Raw genomic sequence first — 25,959 nt, 5'->3', positions numbered from 1 at the left:
CCATAACAGTAACAAGGGGGGGGGACCTACTGTCCTCCCCCCCGGCCCCCACCCCTGGGCGGCGGGTGGGGGCCATAATAGTAATAAGGGGGGGGGGATCTACTGTCCTCCCCCCCCCCCCTGGCCCCCTGGGTGGCGGGTGGGGGCCATAACGATAATGGGGGGGGACCTACTGTCCTCCCCCCGCCCCCACCCCTGGGCGGCGGCACTAAGTAAATTCCCCCCCCCCCATCAAGGTGACTAGGGGTGCCCAAGCCCCTAGTCACCCACCCCCCACCCAAATAAAAAATGCCCCTACCTACCCCCCTCACCCTAAAAAATAGTGAGGGGGGAATAAAATTGCTAACCTGTAAAGTAAAATTAAACTTACCATTCGACGTCTTCTTTTTTCTAAAATCTTAATTTTTCAGCCCCAAAAAAGGCCGAATAAAAAACCATCATAGCCGTCGAACTAAAAATAAAATTTTACAAGCGTGGGAAAGAACTTTCCCACGCTTGTAAAATGACAAAGAGCACTCTGATTGGCTTAAACCCACCAATCAGAGTGTTCTTAGGCTAATTGCAGGGCGGGGCAAGGCTTTATAAGCCTTGCCCCGCCCTGCGGAGCTCAGTCTGCGCGGAGCCCTCCATGGGTGAAGATGGATTATTTTTTTGTGCGCTCGGGTTTTTTCTTTTTCGTCGGGTTTTTTTTTTTGCGCTCGGGTTTTTTATTTTATTTTTAGTTCGACGGCTATGATGTTTTTTTATTTGGCCTTTTTTGGGGCTGAAAAATGAAGATTTTAGAAAAAAGAAGACGTCGAATGGTAAGTTTAATTTTACTTTACAGGTTAGCAATTTTATTCCCTCCTCACTATTTTTTAGGGTGAGGGGGGTAGGTAGGGGCATTTTTTATTTGGGTGGGGGGTGGGTGACTAGGGGCTTGGGCACCCCTAGTCACCTTGATGGGGGGGGGGGATTTACTTAGTGCCCCCACCCGCCGCCCAGGGGTGGGGGACGGGGGGGGGGGCAGTAGGTCCCCCCCCCCCTTATTACTATGATGGCCCCCACCCGCCGCCCAGGGGTGGGGGCCGGGGGGGGGGGGCAGTAGGTCCCCCCCCCCCTTATTACTATGATGGCCCCCACCCGCCGCCCAGGGGTGGGGGCCGGGGGGGGGAGGACAGTAGGTCCCCCCCCCTATTACTATTATGGCCCCCACCCGCCGGCCAGGGGTGGGGGCCGGGGGGGGAGGACAGTAGGTCCCCCCTCCCCCTACTACTATTATGGCCCCCACCCGCCGCCCAGGGGTGGGGGCCTGGGGGGGGGGAGGACAGTAGGTCCCCCCCCCCTATTACTATTATGGCCCCCACCCGCCGGCCAGGGGTGGGGGCCGGGGGGGAGGACAGTAGGTCCCCCCCCCTACTACTATTATGGCCCCCACCCGCCGCCCAGGGGTGGGGGCCGGGGGGGGGAGGACAGTAGGTCCCCCCCCCTCTTATTACCATTATGGCCCCCACCCGCCGGCCAGGGGTGGGGGCCGGGGGGGAGGACAGTAGGTCCCCCCCCCTACTACTATTATGGCCCCCACCCGCCGCCCAGGGGTGGGGGCCGGGGGGGAGGACAGTAGGTCCCCCCCCCTACTACTATTATGGCCCCCACCCGCCGCCCAGGGGTGGGGGCCGGGGGGGAGGACAGTAGGTCCCCCCCCCCTTTATTAACATTATGGCCCCCACCCGCCGCCCAGGGGTGGGGGCCGGGGGGGGAGGACAGTAGGTCCCCCCCTCATTATCTTTATGGCCCCCACCCACCGCTCAGGGGTGGGGGCCGGGGGGGGGGGACAATAGGTCTCCCTCCCTTATTTTACTTAACGGCCCCCACCCGTCATTTAGGGGTGGGGGCAATATTTTTTATTTTTTTTCTACAGTGAGCAGCCACAGGCTGCTCACTGCTTACTAGACATGCCCCTACTCGCGGTATAGCGAGTAGGGGCATATTATTTACTAATACCAAGTCATTTTTACTTGGTGTTAGTAAATTTGGCTGAAAGACCAATTTAGGTCTTTCAGCCTTTTAGTAGATAGCTCCCTGATACCGTGGGAATTAGGGAGTTATCTACTAAGCGGCTGCAAGATGCAGCCACAGCAATGAATAGGATCGGAGTTTCATTCATTTGAATGAAATTCCGATCCGAACAAAGTACCGAATTGCATCCTAACACCAATGGAGAAACTCTTCTCATTCTGTTAGGATGCAATTCGGCAGTTTTGCCGGCGTTCTGTCTAAGTGACAGGACTTTCGGCAATACTGACAGGAAGCATTGTGGGAACAGGGAGGAAAGCTAGGGATCATGGGAAAATTGCTCTGACCAGCGGAAATGAAGCACACTTTGCTCCTCCGCTGGTCAGAGCTGGTCAAGCGGAGGAATCCTCCATAAGACAGAGTCCCTACTTTGTCTTTTGATTTTAAAGAAAACTAAAGAAGACAGGAAGAAAAGAATAACAGATCCCGAGAGAGGGGGAGAAGAGGAAGAGATTGAGGAAAGGTAAGTTCGGCATGACAGTGCCGCTTTAATGTTTATCATTTCTTGTTATTCTTTGTGGGAGACATTCAGCAGCCACTAATAATCTGTTGTTAACAGTTAAGTTTTGTTGCATCGAACAGACATTAACTGCGAATGTAAGCCACTGCCATTTTAGCAATTAGCAACTTGTTGGTAATTAATTGGGACAAGTATGTAAACCGTCCCGTGTGTTTTTGCTAAGAAGCAAAATGTGATGCATTACAGCAGTTTAATTGAAAACTTAAAGACAACATTGGATTAAGAAAACCAGGTGACCTCACATTTTGTCTTTATTGATGTGCTTTTGTATATTTTATCCCGGCAGCGTTGATTTTGTCTTTTTTTTTTAGTATTCAAGAATTTCAAAGCAGTATGGTGTGGATATTTACCTAAAGAAAGAATTTCTGCAGTACACGGGGTCTGTGAAGGAGAGGGGTGTGCTATATCTACTCACATCACTTAATCAGGTATATAACTCTTAATATTGCATTGTGGAAAACCAGTACACCTGGGGTTTTAAATAAATGTCACTTTTTAAGTACTTTTATTCACCATACAGTTATGTTACATAAACGTTTCAGTCTCTCCAGACTTTCGTCAGGATCCTGATAAAAGGATTCAGGGTTATAAGTTATATAGCCAACAAAGACAACTCAGTCTTTTGTCCTTCCTACTATGTTAAAATTATAACCATTTAGCCTTTTATCACAATCTATTGTTTGATACTTATTAACATGTTAACGGCTGCCAGTTACATTCATAAATCTCCGATGCTTTTTTTATTACTTTGTCAAAAATGGCCTAGATTTTACTTTAATCTGTCAAACTCAAGAGATCTCTCAGAAGAAGATTTATCGACAAAAAAATGACAGTTTTTCCTATGTCACATTTAAAAGCCTAGTTGTTTGCAAAAAAAGGAATGTGTAGGAATACTGTAGGGCAGGGCTTCCCAAACTTTTATGGCCCGAGACCCACTTTTCAAAATGGTAATTTTTCGAGACCCACTTGCTTTTTTTAATGCATATTTGAAAAAGTGAACACCAAGACAATCCGCTTTAGAGGCATACAATTGGCACACCATAGCAATCCGCTTTAGATGTACACCATGGCAATTGCTTTTAGAGGCATAAATCTGGCACACCATGGCAAACAGCTTAAGAGGCATACAATTGGCACACTATAGCAATCCGCTTTAGAGGCATACAGTTGGCATACCATGGCAATCAGCTTTAGAGGCTTACAATTGGCACACCATGGCAATCAGCTTTACAGGCATACAATTGGAACATTATGGCAGCTTTAGATGCATAAAATTGGTACATTATGGCAATCAGTTTTACATGTATAAACTTGGCACATCATGGCAACTTTAGGTGCATAAAATTGGCACACCCGTGCAATCCGTTTTAGAGGCTTACAAATGGAACACTATGGCAACCAGGTTTAGAGGCATACAATTGGAACATCAGGGCAGCTTTAAATACATAAACTTGGCACACCATGGCAATCAGCTTTAGATGCATAAACTTGGCACACCATGGCAATCAGCTTTAGATGCATAAACTTGGCACACCATGGCAATCAGCTTTAGATGCATACACTTGGCATATCATGGCAATCACTTTTAGATGCACAAACTTGGCACATCATGGCAATCCGCTTCAGAGGCATACAATTGGCAAACAGTCAGATGCATTAAATTGGCACTCCATGGCAATCAGCTTTAAAAGCATACAATTGGCACACCATGGCAATCAGCTTTAGATGCATAAAATTGGCATATCATGGCAGTTTTAGAGGCATAATTTGGCATATCATGGCAGTTTTAGATGCATAATGTTGATATATCATGGCAGTTTTAGAGGCAGAAACGTTGCATATCATGGCAACCAGTTTTAGAGGCATACAACTGCTTACTCACAGACTCAGTCAGAATCAGACGTTGTGTCCTGCTCATCCAGGCCCCTCACATTGATTATCCCAGTGGTGGAACTAATGTAGAGAGAGCCCTGGTGCAAGTATGCTTTCTGGGGCCCCCTCTAGTGCAATTGTGGCCAAAAGGTAGATCTCCACCTGTCGGAGAACTTCAACAATGCTATGCCTGCTGGGAATCTACCATTTGTCCATCGTTGCAGGGTTATATTTGTGAGCAGTGTTTGAGCATTTAAATGTAAGCATGTTTGTGTATTAAAGGACCACTATAGTGCCAGGAAAACAAACTCGTTTTCCTGGCACTAAAGTGCCCCGAGGGTGCCCCCACCCTCAGGGTCCCATTCCCGCCAGGCTGAAGGGAGAGAAAGGGGGTTAAAAACTCACCTTTCTCCAGCGCCGGGCTCCCTTGGCGCTGGGGACTCTCCTCCTTTAGCCGTCATCGGCTGAATGCGCATGCGCGGCAAGAGCCGTGCGCGCATATAGCCAGTCCATAGGAAAGCATTTTCAATGCTTTCCTATGGACGCTGGTGTCTTCTCACTGTGAAAATCACAGTAAGAAGCGCTGAAGCGCCTCTAGCAGCTGTCAATGAGTCAGCCACTAGAGGCTGGATTAACCCATTTGTAAACATAGCAATTTATCTGAAACTGCTATGTTTACAGCAGGCAGGGTTAATCCTAGATGGACCTGGCACCCAGACCACTTAATTAAGCTGAAGTGGTCCTTTAAGTATGTGTGTGCATGTATGGGAGTGTTTGTATGTACTGTTGCCATTGGAATGTAGTGGTGTACTTGTTTGTAATGTTTGCGTCTGAACGCAGGGGTGTTTGAATGTAGTGCTGGACTTTAAATGTAGGTGTGCTTTTTGTGTGTAGTGTCGGTGTTTGAATGAAGGGGTGTTCGTATATCATTTTGGTGTTTTAATACATGGGTGTGTTTGTATGTAATGTTTGCGTTTGATTGCAGTGCGTGTGTAGTGGATGCAGTGTGTGTATATTGTGTATATAAAATATACATATACACAATGTGTGTTTGGATGTAAGCATGTTTTTTGCATAGAGTATGTGTGCAGTGTATACACATACAGAGACACACAAATACACACATACAGAGACACACACATACACATACTGACACAGCGATACACACACAATGACACTTATTTTCCTACACACAGATACACATACACTCATGTAAACAGATACACACTGACACACAAATACACACACACTGACACAAAAGGAGACTCCTACACATACACGCAGAGACAGGTGAGGGTGACCGTGTGGTAGGGAGTGTGTGTGCAGGTAACAGTGTAGGGGGGCAGGGTGAAAAAGGGTTACAGTGGGCGGCGGGCAGGGGGAGAAAGTGTTACAGTGGGTGGGCAGGGGAGAGAAAGGGCTATAGTGTAGGGGGCAGGGGGAGAAAGGGCTACAGTGTAGGGGGCAGGGGGAGAAAGGGCTACAGTGTAGGGGCAGGGGGAGAAAGGGCTACAGTGTAGGGGCAGGGGGAGAAAGGGCTACAGTGGGGGCAGAGGGGGCTACAGTGGGGGGGCAGGGGGAGAGAGGGCTACAGTGGGGGGCAGGGGGAGAGAGGGCTACAGGGCGGGGCAGGGGGAGAGAGTGCTACAGGGCGGGGCAGGGGGAGAGAGGGCTACAGTGGGGGGGGTGGGGGGAGAGAAGGCTACAGTGGGGGGGGGGCAGGAAGAAAATGGGTTACAGTGGGGGAGCAGGGAGAGCAGGCGTTACAGTGTGGGGGGGCAGGGGTTACAGTGGGGAGAGGGGGGCAGGGAGTGAAGGGGTTACAGGGTGGGGAAGGGGCAGGGAGTGAAGGGGTTACAGGGTGGGGAGGGGAAGGGGCAGGGAGTGAAGGGGTTACAGGGTGGGGAGGGGGCAGGGAGTGAAGGGGTTACAGGGTGGGGAGGGGGGCAGTGAGTGAAGGGGTTACAGGGTGGGGAGGGGGCAGGGAGTGAAGGGGTTACAGGGTGGGGAGGGGGCAGAGAGTGAAGGGGTTACAGGGTGGGGAGGGGGCAGGGAGTGAAGGGGTTACAGTTGGGGGGCAGGGAGTGAAGGGGTTACAGGGTGGGGAGGGGGCAGGGAGTGAAGGGGTTACAGGGTGGGGAGGGGAAGGGGCAGGGAGTGAAGGGGTTACAGGGTGGGGAGGGGGGCAGTGAGTGAAGGGGTTACAGTTGGGGGGGCAGGGAGTGAAGGGGTTACAGGGTGGGGAGGGGGGCAGGGAGTGAAGGGGTTACAGTTGGGGGGGGCAGGGAGTGAAGGGGTTACAGGGTGGGGAGGGGGGCAGGGAGTGAAGGGGTTACAGGGTGGGGAGGGGGCAGTGAGTGAAGGGGCAGGGAGTGAAGGGGTTACAGGGTGGGGAGGGGGGCAGTGAGTGAAGGGGTTACAGTTGGGGGGGGCAGGGAGTGAAGGGGTTACAGGGTGGGGAGGGGGCAGTGAGTGAAGGGGCAGGGAGTGAAGGGGTTACAGGGTGGGGAGGGGGCAGGGAGTGAAGGGGTTACAGGGTGGGGAGGGGAAGGGGAAGGGGCAGGGAGTGAAGGGGTTACAGTTTGGGGGGGGGTAGGGAGAAAATTATTTACATTAGGGGTCAGGATTTGGGGGCTGTGTCCTACCTTAATTTAATTCCCTGGTGGTCCAGTGTCTCCCTGGTGGTCCAGTGGGGTAACTCTCCGGTCTGCAGCTCCGCCGGGTGCAGAGCTGCAGACAGTGTAATAAAAATCTCGCGTGTTGCCATGGTAACGCTCTGGGAGCTTGCGAGACTTCTATCACACAGTCTGCAGCTCTGCACCCGGCGGAGCTGCAGACCGGAGCTGCTGGGCAGATTGATTGGAGGGAGCCCGGCGGCATACAGGGCAGGCCGCCGGGCTCCCTCCTGGTGTCAGTCTGCCTGACTGCCGGCGGCCCTGGATGTGTGGGTCAGCGCGACCCACTGGGAATCGCCCTGCGACCCACCAGTGGGTCGCGACCCACACTTTGGGAACTGCTGCTGTAGGGGGAATACTTCCTGCAGGGGGCTCCAGAAAGGGGAGTCATCAAATGGAAGAAAAATAAATATCCAGGAACACCTGAGGTTTCTTCTAAAAGGCAGTCTTTTTTATTTGAAACAAGGAAGTGGGGACAATGTTTCGGCTCCTCTCTGAGCCTTTATCAAGCCTCAAGGCTCAGAGAGGAGCCGAAACGTTGTCTCCACTTCCTTGTTTCAAATAAAAAAAGACTGCCTTTTAGAAGAATCCTCAGGTGTGCCTGAATATTTATTTTTCTTCCATTTGAATTTAAAAGCCTAGTGATTTGATAAACCACAGTCAACCTTTCTGCACATGAGTATAACAAACACCACAAGTATACTTTTTTTTCTAGAAAAGAGTACTATGATCTTATACAATTATGCTTTGTATAGTTAAGGGGTTTATCTTTCCACCATGATATTGGCCAGTGACTTGTCCACATCTTTTCCCTCAGGAACAACAGCGAAAAGGAGTAATCGTGGCTTCTGACAGTAATTTTGCCATGGCTGCGGCATTCCATGCCTCTGAGTTACAGATTCCTGTGTTTGTCATCATGTCAGCAGGAACATCACCAAGCCGGGTCAGAATGTGCCGTGATTATGGTGCCATGGTTATATTATTTGGCCCAACAGCAAGAGATGCACAGAGTCATGCCAGGCAACTTGCGCAAGAGAATGGTTACCTCTATGTAGAGGAGTATGTATGGCAATTATCATCATTTGTCATATCTAATTACATATTTTTTTTAGGTTCCATGTGTTCTCTGACTCACCTTACTAGATGATTTGAAAACTGAATTGCAAATTATAAGCTAAAATAGCCAAGCTCTAACTACAGCGGAGAGGGAAAATTATTCCAGATCAGCACGTCTGGGCTGCTACGTGTCAACGGTGCCAGGGTTGCAACTAGACTTGTCCACATCTTGTCCACAGTCCAGGAGACTCCTACCACCATGACCAATTCTAAAAGCAGAATTGGTTGTGTTGGTTGGAGTAACCCTTTAAGGATAGCAAATTAGTGAGCAATTAATAAACAACCGAAACATCAAAATTAAGAAAAGCCATTTTCCGACTCCCTATTTTGCTATCCCTAGGAAAATGAGTGGATTCAAAACAATTTGTTTCAGTTCATAACGAAGACGTTTGTTTTAATTTTAGTTTCAGTTGATTTGGAAGTTCAGATACTTACAAATTGTTGAATTTAGCTCATTTCCAGTGAAATTCTAAATGAATTGCACATGTCTAAAGGAATGACCCACACAGCATCTTGTCTTTACAATGATTCACTACCTAGTGATTCAACAGTTCATTGTCATAACGGGAAGGGAGGGGTGTAAAATCCATGCACCAGCTGTGACAACTAAGTTTTATGTTATGATCAGTTGGAGATATATCAAGGATACGAGATGCTTTGTAACTGACTTATTATTTTGTTTAGATTTTTCAAGGTTGATATACTCCCTAATGATATATTGCTTTGCTCGATCATGTCCCACATCAAGAGTTATATATCATTCATCATAATTTAGGTGGATGTGAGTTTGATCTCGAACTGTCACAGTTCCTCTGGATCGAGTATTGCCTGGGGTACAAATACAATTATTTATGTGGCGCCAAAATATTCCACAGCGCTGTACAATAAGTAGACAAGACAAACATTTAACTCTAACAAAACATGTTTTACATACGGAAACAGTAGGTAAAGAGGTCCGTGCCCAAACGAGCTTACAGTTTAAATTCCTCTTTATGGGGATGGATAGTCTCTAAAAAGAAGGCAGATGACATTGATTACTGCCTTAGCCGCATCTGAGTTCAAAAATAAACTCTGCTGATGTTACTAAATACAGTTTATAAGCAGTCTGACCCATAATCATTTGTAATTCATGTAAGAATTTACAGATGTCCATCCAAATGGATACCACCTGAAACCCATCGTGTAAGGTGCATATATTTTTATATGCAAACATTGATCAAACATGATGATTGATGTAATGAACCATGGTAGTGAAATTTTATTGTAGACTTCTACAGATATGACTTTCGTAAAAATGTATGTTTGTTCAAAAGAATTCCCAAAAATAGCACAAGCCTTTGAAGAGATATGTGGATGAATCTTCCATGTCTGGAAGAAATTTAATATCTCAGAATATTACAGTGGATGTGTTTTTTTTTCTGGCCAGAGTCAAGGCTTTAGCAATAGATTAAAGCCAGCAATAGTGTGATGTTTTTAGTGCATGTTTTTAATTATTGTGGCTGTCTCAATGCGTTTGATATTTTCTTTGAAGCTAACATGATTATTCACTAAAGTGTGATTTGTCAGAAATTCTAAGTGATTGTCGAAGTTTATTTATTTATTTATTTTTGCAGCAAAAATAGAGGCTGTGGGGGGATTTAGGTTGGAGGCATCACACCACCTGCCCTTATGGACTAGCATTTATGGTTTTCTGGGCAGATTTGGGCATATTCAGAGCGAAGTAGGGGAGAAACTGACAAGGAGGGGAGATTGCAGTAGGTACAGTCTGGGTTAGTTAGAGGCAGGTATACACTTCGAAGAAATGATAGGGACACATACACACTGTGGAGGGGGTTTGTGCAGGCACAAACACATACATGAATTCTCAGATACTACACAAACTTTCGCACCTGAATGTTTTCACATCCAAATAGGATCCTGCATTTACATACAATGACACTACATACAAAATCATTGGCAGTTATTTATTAAAGTGTTGCTTGTCCGATATTTAAAGTAAATCAAAATAAATAAATAGATCACATAAATCTGATTCTCTTGCGCACATTTTATGTTCTTTACAAGTTTGTGTGTCTATCCCATTGGTTCACAACTTCACACCACAAGCAGGGACTCAAATAGTGGGCACAGCATTAGCTAGTAACTCGTTACTTAATTATGAAGTTAGCTTGCTGATACCATTGTAAAATAAACACAACTTCTTCCCATTATATACTATCTTCCCGCTGCCTGTCCTACGCTTACTTGTCTCTGTTTTTTCACCATATCTCCATATTTGTTTATTTTTATGCTTAACGTTACCTTTAACCTTTGACCATATATTCTCTTTCTCCAGGGAAGACAGTGCTGGATATCTTGCTGGCCTTGGCACGGTTGGCCTGGAGATTTACGAGCAGGTTCCTAATTTGGACGCAGTGATATTCCCAGCTGGTGGCCAGTGTGGCTTACTGGCTGGATCAGCAACTGCTCTCAAGCACCTGAACCCCAAAATTTCAGTCATCGTAAGATTTTCTTTGTTTGTTTGTTTTTTTTACTTGTTATCACTGTGCACAATGATACAAACTACTCAAAAAGGCATTTAGGGGCGGGGCCTGACTGCCATGGCGGAGAGTCGCATCTTGCTTGAGCTCCTCTCCTACTCTGGCAATACAAGCCGTTAATAGTAAGTTTAAGCTGAAAATATCAGTAACCCACCAACTTATCTGCACCCTGACCTGCTTGCAGCACGCAGCGGAGGTTGAAAACGGGACAGAGGCACACCGGCAGAAAAAAGCTAACGCATGTGGCCCAGAGCGCGACGGACGGGAGTGGCGGCCGATCTCCCAGACCGGAGCGGTTCAACAGCCCTGATCATGAAAGCGCCCCGCAATCCCCCCCCCCCTGGACCGGAGGGGGTTATCCCAGTCCACCCGTGGGAGACTCACCTGCTATACTGGACACGAAGAGCGAGACCACAGGGCCCGTGGGGAAACCAAGTATGGCGGACACCACGTCGCACCAAGACTCTGCTAACGAACAAAGCGACATAACAGCCAAACTCGACAGAATCTTTACTAAATTCTGGCAAGACCTGGAGAGAAGGAGGCATCAAACCACCTCTGAGCACTCGAAAGCACACTCTCCTGTACAGCGGGCCGTGCGCCCGCAGTAGACTCCCGTGGCCTTGGCAGCGGTCCCAAAATGGTGGCGAAACAAGCCTTCACATCGCCAGCGACAACAAGCACACAGACGAAACACAACCCGAACCAAGGTCGGGTCTCCAAACGCACCTAAGGACCGCATGCGGCTAGCAGCGGGAAAAGACACGGAGCGGCTGACCCGGAAAGCACCAACCTTACCCACTGAGAGATACAACTGGCCCGCGCTAAGCCCTGAGGCGTTGCACCGTCCGCAGTTGCACTGGGACTGGGCTCCCTCCGGGGCTCACCCAGCCGAGAGGCTACAGACGACACACCAACGTGACACCATTGATTTGACTTTGCGGGACTCTGTATTGACCCCAACATCAACGATCTGGAGTATCCAGTTCCAGAGGCTAGGCAGATCTGGCATCGGCTGATTCCAGAGTCCAATGGGTCATGGGGACGGATCCTGAACCTCCACACCATTACTGGGACTGGGTTTGTTACACGCAGACACCCCTCATAAGCACACGGACTTGCCTGGCTTATTTTGTTTAATTTCATTTTACATATGCACCCTTTGATCCCTCACAGCTAGCTAATCACTCACACAGGCTAGGACTCACGTTCCAAGCAAAAAACTAAATATTTACAACAAACTAGCACTGTATTCAGATGTTCACATATACCCTCCACATACCAGTTAACTGTTCTACCTGGCGTGATCGTAGAGTCTCCCGTCATCGTTACCTTACCTAGCATGCTTTCAAACACTTAAGCCGCTGAATCCAGCTTGCTAAACCATCTTGTTTATGTATTACAAAAATGTGCAATGTTGTCTCATGACATTTTCAACTATGCTGCGTCATAGACCGTTGAATATCCCTCATAAAATGTACAATTTAAAATGTACAATCTCACAAAGCACACAAAAAATAAAGAATTAAAAAAAAAAAAAAAAGGCGTTTTAAATTAACTTGTGTCTCTTATACTTTAATTGACTTGGCATAAGGTGATACAACAAGATTTGTTTTCTTAAATTTTCTTGAGTGTTGAAAGGAAATATATTTAAATGAGAACAAAGTGCTAAAAAAAAGATACTATAGCATAAGAGATATCAAAATTCTAAACTAAATAATTTAATGGAAACATTGAATAATTACAGGGTTATTCACTCAAGTGTGAATTGTCAAAAAAATCTGAGTGAATTTAAATTTAAGACAAAAATAGCTAAACTGAAAACAAAATGGATTAGGATTATTTTTCAGTTATTTGGCCTAATTTTGGAAATATACATAACTTCCTGGCAGTGCACAATTTAGTGAATATCCCTGCATCAGTGAAAATAAAGGGAATTATCATTTTGCACAGACTCACCATGTCTGCTGCAGTAACGTAATTTAACTCTGCTCACATGTCTCACATGTGCTCTGCAGCACGGTCAACAATAGAATCCTGCAAGGGCAGCTTCAACAACAGTGCAAAAATATTTGAAGCTACTCCAACTTTAATTAACAATGGGACTATTTCAAAGAATAAATAATTTTAAAAATATATATTCTACAGAACGAAATTAGTCCCAGTCTCGTATGCCAGATGACTATAGCAAAGTTGAGGCCTTATCAGAAGTGAAGTATTATTGGTACATCCCTGTATTCTAGTCACCCATGAATTGTGATTAGCTTAATATTAACTAAACCATCCTACATTATTATATGACAGCCTTTGGAAATTCGACTTGGCATTCCCATTATGATAGCGAAACAACTGCACCTCCCTCCTTGTATCACTATAAGTGTAATGATGTGTTGCTGGAGGCTAGTCCTTGTGATGAACAAAGTATTTGGGGTATTCTTGTCCCCCTGTGTGCTGAAAGCTTAATTGCTTGGGCATATGAGTCAAGAGCGTTTTTGTAAGGCGCTGTTGGCAGCACTCAAATGATTTGATTCCACCATGGAAGAAGAAGCAGCCAGATAAACTGATATTTACCTATTTAGTGGGTAGAGGACAATACCTTAACCAGAAAAATAATGGTAGTGGAGGAGAAGGAATCCACAAGAATCTAGATTCCAAACTAGGTACCATGTTCCCATTACAACTGGTGGCAGAATTGGGATAACCCTCTCCTTGGTTATCCAAACCACCAGTGGGACCTTGATTCAGCAGTAAATGACCAACCTGTCATGATACACGAGGATCCTCAGCAAGATACATGGCAATAATCCTACCAAAGGCAAAGTAAAGAGTGATAGATAGGTGTATTACTGGACCTTACAGTGGTTGGGCTTAACTCTAGGCAAAAAAAAAGTCTGGAAAACACAAAGTCAGGAACAAGCCAGGTTTGGTACCCTATACAGAAACAGGATATATTGTAGTGAAGCATAGCTGGGTCTGATACATAGGATGATACTGGATAAAGCAGGGTCGATAACAAATACTAAGATCAGGAACAGTAATAACACGCTTACGGGCTCTGAAACTACAAAAGGGCACTTCACCATGGAATAGCAAGTGTATACATAGGCCTATTCCCTTGCATCAATTTAGTGTCACTGATGCATGCTTCAGACAGGACACCAACCAATTAAAATATTAAAATATTAATAGATGGAAATTGCTTAACTCTGGGCTCAGCAATGAAGCTGTACCTTGTATAAAGCTTATCTTCTGACAACTAAAGCAAGCTATACTGAGGGATCTATTTGAATCACGCGAAGGTACAGTTTAGTACTCCTGTAACAATTATCAAGCTAAACCTCAGGGGGCTCCATAGCATTCAGGTTAATACCTTATGGACTATCTAATATATGTTTTTTCTGCTGATACTCTAGTTCAAGCATGTCAAACTGTCTGTGAGTATATGTGTGTGTCTGTCAGTGAGTATGTGTGTGTGTCTGTCAGTGAGTATATGTGTGTCTATGTCAGTGTGTCAGCAAGTATGTGTGTGTCTGTGTGTCAGTGTGTCTGTATGTGTGTCTGTCTGTCTGTCAGTGTGTGTCTGTCAGTGAGTATGTGTGTGTCTGTCAGTGAGTATGTTTGTGTCTGTGTCAGTGTGTGTGTGTGTGTCTGTCAGTGAGTATATGTGTGTGTCTGTCAGTGAGTATGTGTGTGTCTGTGTCAGTGTGTCAGTGAGTATGTGTGTCTGTCAGTGAGTGTGTGTGTGTCTGTCAGCAAATATGCGTCTGTCAGCGAGTATGTGTGTCTGTATGTGTGTGTGTCAGTGTGTCTGTTTGTGTGTCTGTCTGTCAGTGAGTGTGTGTCTGTCTGTGTGTCTATCTGTGTATGTGTGTGTCTGTCTGTTTGTGAGTATGTGTGTGTGTGTGTCTGTCAGTGAGTGTGTGTGTGTGTCTGTGTGTCTCTGTCTGTCTGTGAGTATGTGTGTGTGTCTGTGACTGTCTGTCAGTGTGTGTGTCTGTCTGTCAGTGTGTGTGTGTCTGTCTGTCTGTCAGTGTGTGTGTGTGTGTGTCTGGCAGTGAGTATGTGTGTGTGTGTGTGTGTGTTTGTCTGTCAGTGAGTATGTGTGTGTGTCTGTCTGTCAGTGAGTATGTGTGTGTGTGTGTGTGTGTGTGTGCGGCCCACGTAAACTTAAAACTTTGTTTATGTGGCCCGTGCCACACTTTCAGTTTGACATGCTTGCTCTAGCTTAACCAGTTACTTCTGTCACTATCCTCAATTGTACATTTTCTTTGCTAAATTTTGCATTTTTTCTAAGTAGTAACTACGAGATACATTTGTTGCTAACCTTTACCATTAGTTTGGCTGATTGACAACACAAGTAAACTAGAATCTTGTACATATATATATTTCTCTCTTTTTTTTCTTTTCTTTTTCCCATAGGGTCTATCAATTTATGTACAATTCGTACGATAGTACCTCTTTCTCACTGTGTGATACTTATAGATATATCTTTATTTTAAATATAATAATAAAAAAAAAGTTTTAGATTTCATTCTTTATTTTCATTGGTATATATCTGTAGGCAATGTTCTAAATTTAACCAAATAACATTCATATTTTCTAACACACCATTTTGTAGACAAAACAAGCATAATATTCACATAATACACAGCATCTATGTAAGATATTAAACCATTTTTTCTTGGTGTACAGTATTTCATTACTACAATTTTCTTGTAATTCTATATAATAATTCAACACAGCTGATTCTTGTGTTATGTACTTTCCCCCCAGGGAGTTGAATGTGAGAAGTTTCCTGTCGTGCAACAATCCTTAAAAACTGGACACTGTTTGACAGAACATGACTACGTCACCCACCCCTTGTATGGAGGTAAGTAGTCAAATATACCAACTTATTTCTATAGGGTTACATTTCCTATAAGTACTTCAAAGGGTCTGTCTAAGTACTATAACAATGTTGTATCATTGCAAAGGTTATGGTACAAAGAGTGTTGTGGTCCCTGTCTTACTGCCCAGAGTGGCTAGGTAAAACTACAGCAATAATAAAAAAAAAAAGCTATAAGACTGCTCCCTAGATTAATGATGTCAAAGGAAGAGGTTAACTCTGTTTCTTTTGCCATCCAAGATCCATCTAACTTGCATATTCCAAGACACTGTGACTTGGGGTTAAACTACATATTCCATACATAATGAGAACCTCTTGCTTGTTAAGTCTCCTTCCTTGGCCAATAGAGGTTTATTTCCTTTTTTTTTTTTTATGTTTTAATTTAAACATAGTGTTCCTTTTATCATTTTAACTTTTTTTGCATTCTATATAAAATCAATAAAAAGAGGGATCGCTTATTGGCTATTGTGTCCTTAAGTGTATGTGTGTATGTGTGTTCATCTGTAACAGACCTTCCAGGTCACTTGACCTCTTTGTGTGACACATCATTTTCACACAATTTCACACAATCTTCCTGATCACTCAATAGTCATCCTGTGTAGGACTGTTGTAAAGTGCAGCATTAATCACGCTCAGCAAATACACAGCCCTCATTGGCTGCTCTCCTGGGCAGCTTGTCAACAAAGTGTGCATGCGCACCAGGATGACATGCCCCCTTTATGGTCTGGTACATCTCCCTTGATTCTGATTACATCATGGGTATGCCCATCATTTCCTCCTGATTTCAGACAAAACAACTTTCCAGGTCTGCTCTATAAATGTACACACGTGTGCATTAAATGTGCACTGTTTAATCATGGTGTACATGCAGATCTGCATTTCACATAATATAAATTTATCCTGCTTTCTGGAGAAACAAGATTGGATAGTGGCAACGGGGTGTAAAATCCATCCCAGAACATACTGCCTAAAGATAAAAACAGAAACACTAGTTTATTAAATTTTGTGTTTTGTATTTGTACGTTGTAATACTTTTAGGACAAGTGGTGTAGCAAAATTTTGTTTTATTGTTTGCTCTTTAGAAAAACCTTTTTTTAAACATCTATGTCTTTTCTTAAAAAATAAATGCAATGTAGCTTTAAATAAAAGTAACAGCCATCTTTTTGGCTGCAGGGATGTTTTTAAAATATACAGAAACAATGCATTCTTTCATGGTTACATTGAATGTTTCTTATATAGTACAAATGCATTTTAATATTTCTTCAGGGAAAACAACCCTTATATGGTTCCAAAATGCAGAGGTCAAATTGGTCACATATGAGTATTTTTATCTGCAGTTTCTGATTACATAATCCTAAACTCACAAGGCAAAATTAAAGGCTAACATATTTATGTAGTGGAAGGACGTTAGGTCATTATTTAGAATGATTTATAGATGCTGTCATGCTAAGAAAAAACATTGATAATGTTATGCAAAAGACCCTCCAGTATTTCAATGTATACTTACATAAAACTGCAAATTTATGAATATACTAAAGTAACACTCTAAGGGTAAAAGATATAAAACAAAAAAAAGTAAAAAAAAACTCGCACCATTAAACATACCTGCAATCCAGCGCCAGGACATAGAGATGTCCCGAACGGTTCGCTGGCGAATAGTTCCTGGCGAACATAGCTTGCTCGCGTTCGCCACGGATGGCGAACATATGCGATGTTCGGTCTGCCCCTATTCGTCATCATTGAGTAAACTTTGACCCTGTACCTTACAGTCAGCAGACACATTCCAGCCAATCAGCAGCAGACCCTCCCACCTCCTAGACAGCATACAATTTAGATTAATTCTGAAGCTGCATTCTTTTTTTTTTTGTATTAATTGTTTTTTTTTTTTAGACAGAAGTGTGTTATATTTGAGCATGCTAGGCTGAACGTGCGTATATCATGGCTAGTTGCAATGAGGGTATGAGTATATAGCAGTACATTGTTGTGAAAGATGGCTGTCATGTTTAGGGTGTAGCTTGCACGCTATCAACTGTGTATTTATATCAGCAGCTCCACCACTAGTTATAAATCAAGTGTGAGTCGCCCCATGAGATGAGACTAGTGAATAACATAATACATGAACGGTTAAGGTAAAGGCATGTAAGGAACTACGACAATAAACTCTTTAGGAGGTAAAATAATGACATGTTTAAACGCTTGCTACTTTACGATTAGTTAATGTGCAGAGAGCAGTTCATGTGATCAAAGGCATGGTGTGGAGGATCGGCTATAGTGGGACATGCTTAGCAGGCTGCTGTTTACTGCTTGTGCTCATCCGATCCCTTCTGGGCACCAGGTGCAGACCCTGTGAGTCCCTGATACCTGGAACAACAAAGGCAAGTCTCTGGCTGAGTGCCGGGTTCGCGGCTTGAGGTGGTGGAAGCTTGTTTTGTCGGGTGGTCGGATCTGTCCCGGTGGTGCCTTACGTCCGGTGCGGGATTGTGGTGGCTTAAGGTGGAGGCGAGTGCTTGACGTGGGGAAGGCTCTGCATTTCTGTTTGTGCCTCCGGTCCCGTCTTCGACGCCGTTTGCGTTGGTGGATTTTAATGGGGACTGTTTCGCATAGCTGTGGTGGAGCTTGTTGGGGCTGTGGTGGAGCTTGTTGGGGCTTCCTGCTTGTTATTTGCTTCCAAAATTGATTAAAGAGTCTGTCCAGCTTAGACTCAATATCCTGCCATGCTTTGCTGGTACCAGGAGGACACGCGTCTGCCGCCATATTGGGAGAGTCGCAGATGAGTATGTCAGCCTGGGCGGCTGTGCTCTGTGCGTCCATTAGCTCCAGACAGCCTCTCAGGGGTGGACCGGGATAACCCCCACCGGTCCGAGGGGGGGGAGGGGTAACGGAGCTCCTGCCGGGAAGTAGCTGCTCCTAGGCATCCCAGGATCGGGAGATCGGCCGCCTCTCCCGCCCGGTGAGCACCAGGCCACACTTGCCACGCGGAGGTAAGTAAGACTCTGTCGAGTTGCTGACCGCTAATAAGCATTTCGGGTCGGTCAAGTAGGAGCAACATTGCTGGGTCATCCCCTTCTGGGGTGAAATTCGCTTGTTGATAGCTGCTTAAAGTGAGATATTGAGGGAGCTCACACGAAGTGCGTCTTTCCTCCATGATAGCTAGGCCCCGCCCCCCGGAAGCTGCATTCTTAGTGAGAGGAGGGACAGTGTAGCTGCTGCTGATTTAATAGGGTAATCGATAGCTGGGCTAGTGTATTCAGTGTCCACTACAGTCCTGAAGGACTAATCTGATCTCTGCTGTAAGGACAGCACCCCAAAAAGCCCTTTTTAGGGCTAGAACATCAGTCTGCTTTTTTTTTTTTCCTGTGTAATCTAATTGCAGTTGCCTGCCTGCCAGCGTGTGTGTCAGGCTCACAGCGTATACTGTGCCCACTTGCCCAGTGCCACCACTCATATCTGGTGTCACAATAGCTTGCATTTAAAAAAACAAAACTTTTTTCACTGTAATATAATAGCAGTCAGTTTCCTTCACATGTGTGCGTTTCAGGGCCTGCCAGGGCACAGTGTCACACCAGTGCAACTCATATCTGGTGTAACAGTAGTGTACATTAAAAAAAAAACGAGAAATTTGACTGTGAAATAATAGCAGTCAGTTTCCTTCACACGTGTGCGTTTCAGGGCCTGCCAAGGCACAGTGTCACACCAGTGCAACTCATATCTGGTGTAACAGTAGTGTACATTTAAAAAAAAAAATACAGGGGGCTTGTTGTCACCTTTTGGGGACCCTTGGTGTTGTACGTGGCTGGGTGGAGGAAGAGACCTTCAATGACATCAGTGAGGACAAGGAACGGGACATGGCTAGCTTGGTATCCAACCTTGTGCAAATGGGGAGTTTGCGGTTGTGCAAATGGACTGTTTGCGGTTGTTTGCGGTGCGTTAAAAGGGGAGTTTGGTCTGTCACTGTGAAGCGGGCGTAACCCTTACACTACCTGATCGATACAACATCATACTTGATGTTTTAAAGCACGTTATTCCAAACAATTTAGGAATGTTAGGTGATTTATGCCCTTTATGGATTAAAACCAGACTCTGCATCAACTATGTAATTTTCTATGGGAGTTTTGCCATGGATCCCCCTCCGGCATGCCACAGTCCAGGTGTTAGTCCCCTTGAAACAACTTTTCCATCACTATTGTGGCCAGAAAGAGTCCCTGTGGGTTTTAAAATTCGCTTGCCTATTGAAGTCTATGGCGGTTCGCCATTTCGCCCGTTCGCGAACATTTGCAGAAGTTCGTGTTCGCCGTTCACGAACGGAAAATTTTATGTTCGCGACATCTCTACCAGGACACTCTCCACTTGACAATTGCTCCATCTACTCTGTTGTTATCATACTTGATGATCTTGGTCCAAACTAATACTTCTCTTTGAGAAGCATAGATGACCTAATACAGATGTGTTGTAATCGCCACACTCCACTAACTAGGAAGCATTGACTGAATCCAATGCTTCTCTGTAAGACTGACAGCAGCGAGAGGCATTTCCTCATTGAAGATTGTCATTCCAAATAACTGCTGTGCATGTAACTGAGAAGGCCTTTGAAATGACAGTGTTTAATAATGAAGTGCCTTTAGCGGCCAGCAACAAGACAGCCACTAGATGTGTGGTTTAGCCTAGGCAAAAAGTACATATTGCTGTTTCTCAGGAATGGCAATGTTTTACATAGCCAGACTACAGGGACAGTGTCTATGCCCAAAATGGCATGACTAAGTAGTTTTAGTACTTAGAGTATAATTTTAATTAAACACTGCACACACATAAAGCACTATAGCTATATTTAACCCCTTAAGGACAAGACTTCCGGAATAAAAGGGAATCATGACGGAATATGTCCGTCATGTGTCTTTAAGGGGTTAAGAAACTAACAAAAAAATGTATGTGTCAGTTCTTATTTCATTAGGTCTGGAAAAAATGCAAAGTGAAAAATGTTTCCAATAGTTAGTTTGGAAAGTAAATATATGCAATGTATGTTTTTAATCTATTTTTCCAGAACTGGGTGGGCCTTCATTTGGTGCCAATACATTGAAGTTAGCAAAGAAACATGTAGATCAGGTGATCTCAGTAAGGTGGGTACATTGATATTTATTTTTGTGCTTTTCATACCTAAGCGCATGTATGTAATTAAAGGGTTACTCCAAACAAATACCATGTTTTGATGACAGCAGTCCTCCCTATCCTAGTCCTGGTCAAAGATTAAAAAAAACACTTTACTTTTTATAGATTTACTTTCAGTACAGAGATGAGTTCTCCCCACGGCCTAATCTTCCTGAGTTGACACCAACCCTTCTTGCTGCTGGCTAATGATGCTGCCGGAGAAGTAGATACACGTCCAGCAGCATTATATGTGCAGCGGTTTAATACAGACTACAGGCACCATGACCGCTTCAAATCACTGAAGTGGTAATGGTGCTTGGAGTAACCCTTTAAAGGACACAATGACTGCTTGGTACTTATGATTATGTGCAATGTGTTAGATTTGGTCTGTCCACATATATTGACCCCAATCGTTAGGTATACAATAAAGAGATTTTTGTAGTTCGATTTGAGGCTGCAGTTACTACTTTTTTTTTATATATATATATAAATGCTTTATTTTTGCTGTGCATTGCGTAACAAGCAAAATTATATAGGCACTTCTCATAATACAGGAACAACATCAATAGGTATAATAAGACTTTTAATGAGATGCGGAGTATACTGGACACTTCTTTTTTGTTTGTTGTGGAAAAGAAAAACGTCCAGAACACAGTTCCAGTGTAAGTAAGACATTACGAGAAACATGCATGCTAAATCAGAGAATTATGAATAAAATGCTAGGCATATAGATATGTAAACCACTGGGTAACGACAACAAGCAGATGCAGGTTAGTTGTAAAGTGTAGCCACGGGTGATATATCCAAGCCGTAGGCAAGAGATGTAGAGCAGACAGCCAATTCCTACCAAGCGCGAGTCCCAACCCCCGTCACTGCCAGTCACCTCAATGGATTCCTTCCACCGTGCCCAAGCACCCAGGCTGCACAAGAATCTCCTCAACAGGTTGGTATCTTGACCCGCAGATAGGGCTCGTGCCCGCCAACTGCAGATCCCTCCAAGGCCAGATGATTGTGTTGAGAGCTCACATGTTTTCTGACTCGGTATTGGGGCATGTTGTAGCATGTGGTAGCCAGTGTGAGGAGGTACAGGCCATTGCTGCCCTCTTGTGCCATCTCCTCCACAGCACCCATCCAGGAAGACTTGGGAGAGACCCATTCATGCTGCATCGGCCTTTGCGGCGGACCTCTAAGGGCTTGACTTGGTTCACATGAGTAGAGGTGAGTCCCCTTCCATAAAGCTTGGCCCAGAAAGCTGTACAGATGTGGTTGAAGTTCAAGAGGAGTGGGTCCTTGAGTAAGTGCGGCTGCGGGAAGGCGCTTCCGGCTGTGGGCCCCAGCAACCCATCCGTTAAGCTGTAAACTGGATTCCTTGTCAGCAGAACCCCTGCCAATACACCAGTGGAGACCGGCATATCCCCCACAAGTACAGGGGGGGGGGAACAGGCCCTTAGGCCAGTATATGCCAGATCAAGGCCGAGGAGCGTCCGCCTTCCCTTCCTCGCACGTGGCTGTAAGCCGCTGGACAATCAAGCACAGGCTGTAAGGACCAGCTGCAGTCAGACAGGTGACAGATAGTCTCTATGTGTCACGCCCCATATTGATGTTTATTCAAAGTATTTGTAATCTTCAATAAAATGTTAAAGGAACTGCAGCCTGCTCTTGTGGTTATGGTGCCAGGAATGCCCTGGTGACCTATCAGAGTAAGTAGTTCAACTGTTTGACAATTTGCCTGAGGTTACAGCCTTTGTGTAGAGAGAAGATCCTACCAAGAGCTTCCATTAGCTCCACTATGCTCAACTCTGCTGGGCCGACTCATTAGTGCAAGAAGTACACGGCTTAGCTCATGATATCTAACAGAAGCTCCTGATTACAAGTTTCAGGCTCTCTGTCAGAAGTAGTGGTAGCAGGGAGTGGTGCCCAGGAAACCCCATGTAAGAAGGCAAACCTTTCTAAAACAGTTTGACTACTTACAATACAGTGGCGCCCGGGCACTCTTGGCACCATAACCACTACAATGTGCTGTGGTAATTATGGAGCTTGGAGTGTTCCTTTAATAACATCCAAAATTACCACATAACATTATATATCTTAGATATCTATCTACCTAATATATATCTTAGATATAAGACACTCCAAATACTTGTCTACTATTAAACTAACAGATTTAAAGCACATGATGACTAGTCTCTTGCTGAAGTTTTTATCACTTTTTTTAAAGCGAGAGCATTGTGTTTTTTATACACACAGCTATGCTTTGTTGCTGTTAACTTTTTAGGCCTGATATGTACACTGTTGTGTAAAATAAAATTCTAAGTTTAATTCAGCTACATGCACAGAGTACAGCCATACACACTATGTATAGATCAGTACAGAATAACATGAAATGTTAAATACTAGTCGTGGAATTTTAAGATTCATGGCTACTTGGCTCTTAAAACATGTATTCATCCCTGGTCATTTACAGTCCATCAGGATTATTTATTTCATTGACATATATTTTACAAAGACTCCAAATCAAGATCTGTTTATGGTCTAATGGGTCAGTTACTGTCATAAGGAATAAGAATTTTAAATATCCTGATGAGGGATCATTTGATTTGTAAATGAGCTAGCAAAGCTCTTCCATTTAAACATAGAAACATAGAATGTGATGGCAGATAAGAACCATTCGGCCCATCTAATCTGCCCAATATTTTCTTTCCTCAGATGTTGAGGTTAGTAGGGTATAAAATATATTATACTCTGCCCTTGGGTTTTTACGTCCAAGATGCATTATCTTGCACTTATCCACATTAAATGTCAGTTGCCACACCTCTCATCATTTTTCTAGTTTACCTAAATCATTTGCCATTTGGCTTATCCCTCCTGGAACATCAACCCTGTTACATATCTTAGTAGCATCAGCAAAAAGACATACCTTACCATCAAGACCTTCTGCAATATCACTAATAAAAATATTAAAGAGAATCGGTCCAAGTACAGATCCCTGAGGTACCCCACTGGTAACTAGACCTTGCTTCGAATATACTCCGTTGACAACAACCCTCTGTTGCCTGTCACTCAGCCACTGCGTAACCCATTCAACAATATTGGAATCCAAATTTAGATTGTAATTTATTGATGAGCCTTCTATGTGGAACAGTGTCAAAAGCCTTACTGAAATCTGAAACTGCACCACCCTAATCTCTTATTTTAGTTACCCAATAAAAAAAAACAATAAGATTAGTTTGGCATGATCCCCATGAAGTAAACCCATGTGTTTTTAGATGTTCAACAATCCTATCCTTTAACATGGTTTCCATCACTTTCCCCACTACTGAAGTAAGGCTTACTGGCCTATAGTTGCCCGACTCCTCCCTACTACCTTCCTTGTGAATGGGCACAACATTTGCTAATTTCCAATCTTCTGGGACTACTCCTGTTAACAATGATTGATTAAATAAATCTGTTAATGGTTTTGCTAGTACACCACTAAGCTCTTTTAATAACTTTGGGTGCATTCCATCAGGACCCATCGACTTATTTGTCTTTACTTTTGACAGTAAAAATAGAACCTCTTCCTCTGTAAACTCACATGTAACAAATGACTCATGTATCCTTTTTCCTAACTGAGGCCCCTTTTTTAAATTTTCATCTGTAAATACTGAACAAAAATATTTATTGCCTGCTCACATTGTTATAGAAAGTAGACATGCATCTGTTGCGTCTATGTGACAAATTGAATGATTTTTGTCCAGGGAAGAGGATGTTTTACTGGCCATGCTAAGGCTGCTGGAGTATGAACGAGCGACTGCTGATGCAGAAGGCGCAATGGGACTGGCTGCAATAATTGCAGATGCAATACCAGATCTAAAAGGGAAGAGGTAAGAGTTTCCTATTGATTGCATCCAAACTTTTTGTTCTCTTTATGCTATCATTGGAAATCACATTTACAGTTTCTACAGCTCTACGGCAGATATTTTTCCTATAATATTTTTCGTACCCCTTAAATATTTGTTAGATCACAAAAGTTGTAATATATAATATGCAGAAATTTGCATGACAAGTAATTCCAGCATGATAAATCAGTTGCGGGTTCCATCACACCCTCAACTGGTATTTTGAGTTTTCTTAGCAATGAAATACAAGCTAGCGCAACTCTTTAGCTTTAGAACGTTGAATTACATTGTGAACATATAGATTAAACAAAAGAGCCATATGCAGGCAGCATGTTTGAAAGGTCCTCTGCCTACAGATCACAAGGATATTTAAAAACATGTTGCTTACAGCATGGGATTTATCTGTGACGTGGAAACACTGCTTGTACTTATTGCCAGGATCTGGACAGAAATTCAAACCACTAACAGGGCTATTTACTAAAGTTAAAATTAAAAGGGTATTTCACATTTAAGGCCAGAGTAGTCAAACTGAAAGCATTACTGACTTTTTCAGTTCGGCTATTTTGACCTTAAATTTGAAATTCACTTTGAATTCTCAATTTAGTGAATAACCCTGTATAAATCAGGCACTGAAGATGGATAATAACTAGATAGGATGTATCACTAATCATTAGAGAGGTCAGGCTTCATGCAACAGGTATCAATAAGGTGATATAGCTTTAAAAAATAGTCGGGAAAGGCCGAAGTCATGGACTCCATAGGTACAAGTCGAGGATACCAGAATTCAGACTTAGTGTTTTACTAGCCAGGTAACATAAAACAAGGGACACACTAGAACAGTGGTTTCCAAACCAGTCCACAAGGCACGTCCACCAGTCCAGGATTTAGGGATTACCCATTTGTGTCAAGATTTTTCTTTTTTTCTTTCTAAAAAACACCTTAGACACAACTGCGTAATGCCAAAACCCTTGACTGGCAGGCATGCCTTGAGGACTGGTTTGTAAACCACTGCACTAGAGGGCCATTAATATAAAGCAATGCTTTAATGGCCAAATGGTCTTTTATTGCAATTAAGCTTGTACACAATTGTCATTTGGTTGTGTTGAATTACTTGTTTGCACTTGCAACAAACAGATCATTGGCATTTGGTGCAGCCATTTTCCATCACCCACATGTGGCAATAAAGAGATACTATATATGTAACAGGGCTCCATATCCATATCAAATCCATATCAGATTTGCTCTACTGTGTCTAGTAGCTTCTGTACAGCTATAT

At 44.0% G+C, this 25,959-nt stretch overlaps 1 protein-coding gene across 4 annotated transcripts in view; it reads left to right on the top strand.

The window, feature by feature from the left end:
- LOC134575012 (L-threonine ammonia-lyase-like) overlaps positions 1-25,959 on the top strand; it is a 96,768-nt gene that overhangs the window by 33,096 nt on the left and 37,713 nt on the right. For all 4 annotated transcript variants that reach the window (XM_063434146.1, XM_063434144.1, XM_063434145.1 and 1 more), the window contains 6 exons: positions 2,887-3,003; positions 7,940-8,181; positions 10,574-10,739; positions 15,552-15,648; positions 20,702-20,777; positions 24,543-24,668. In XM_063434146.1, coding sequence (XP_063290216.1) covers positions 2,887-3,003; positions 7,940-8,181; positions 10,574-10,739; positions 15,552-15,648; positions 20,702-20,777; positions 24,543-24,668 — 824 coding nt within the window. The remainder of the gene's footprint in view (positions 1-2,886; positions 3,004-7,939; positions 8,182-10,573; positions 10,740-15,551; positions 15,649-20,701; positions 20,778-24,542; positions 24,669-25,959) is intronic.

The sequence above is a fragment of the Pelobates fuscus genome, chromosome 10, assembly GCF_036172605.1.
Source record: "Pelobates fuscus isolate aPelFus1 chromosome 10, aPelFus1.pri, whole genome shotgun sequence".
NCBI lineage: Eukaryota > Metazoa > Chordata > Amphibia > Anura > Pelobatidae > Pelobates > Pelobates fuscus.
Note: the sequence above shows the minus strand (reverse complement) of the source record. Positions and strands in the feature narration are given on the sequence as shown.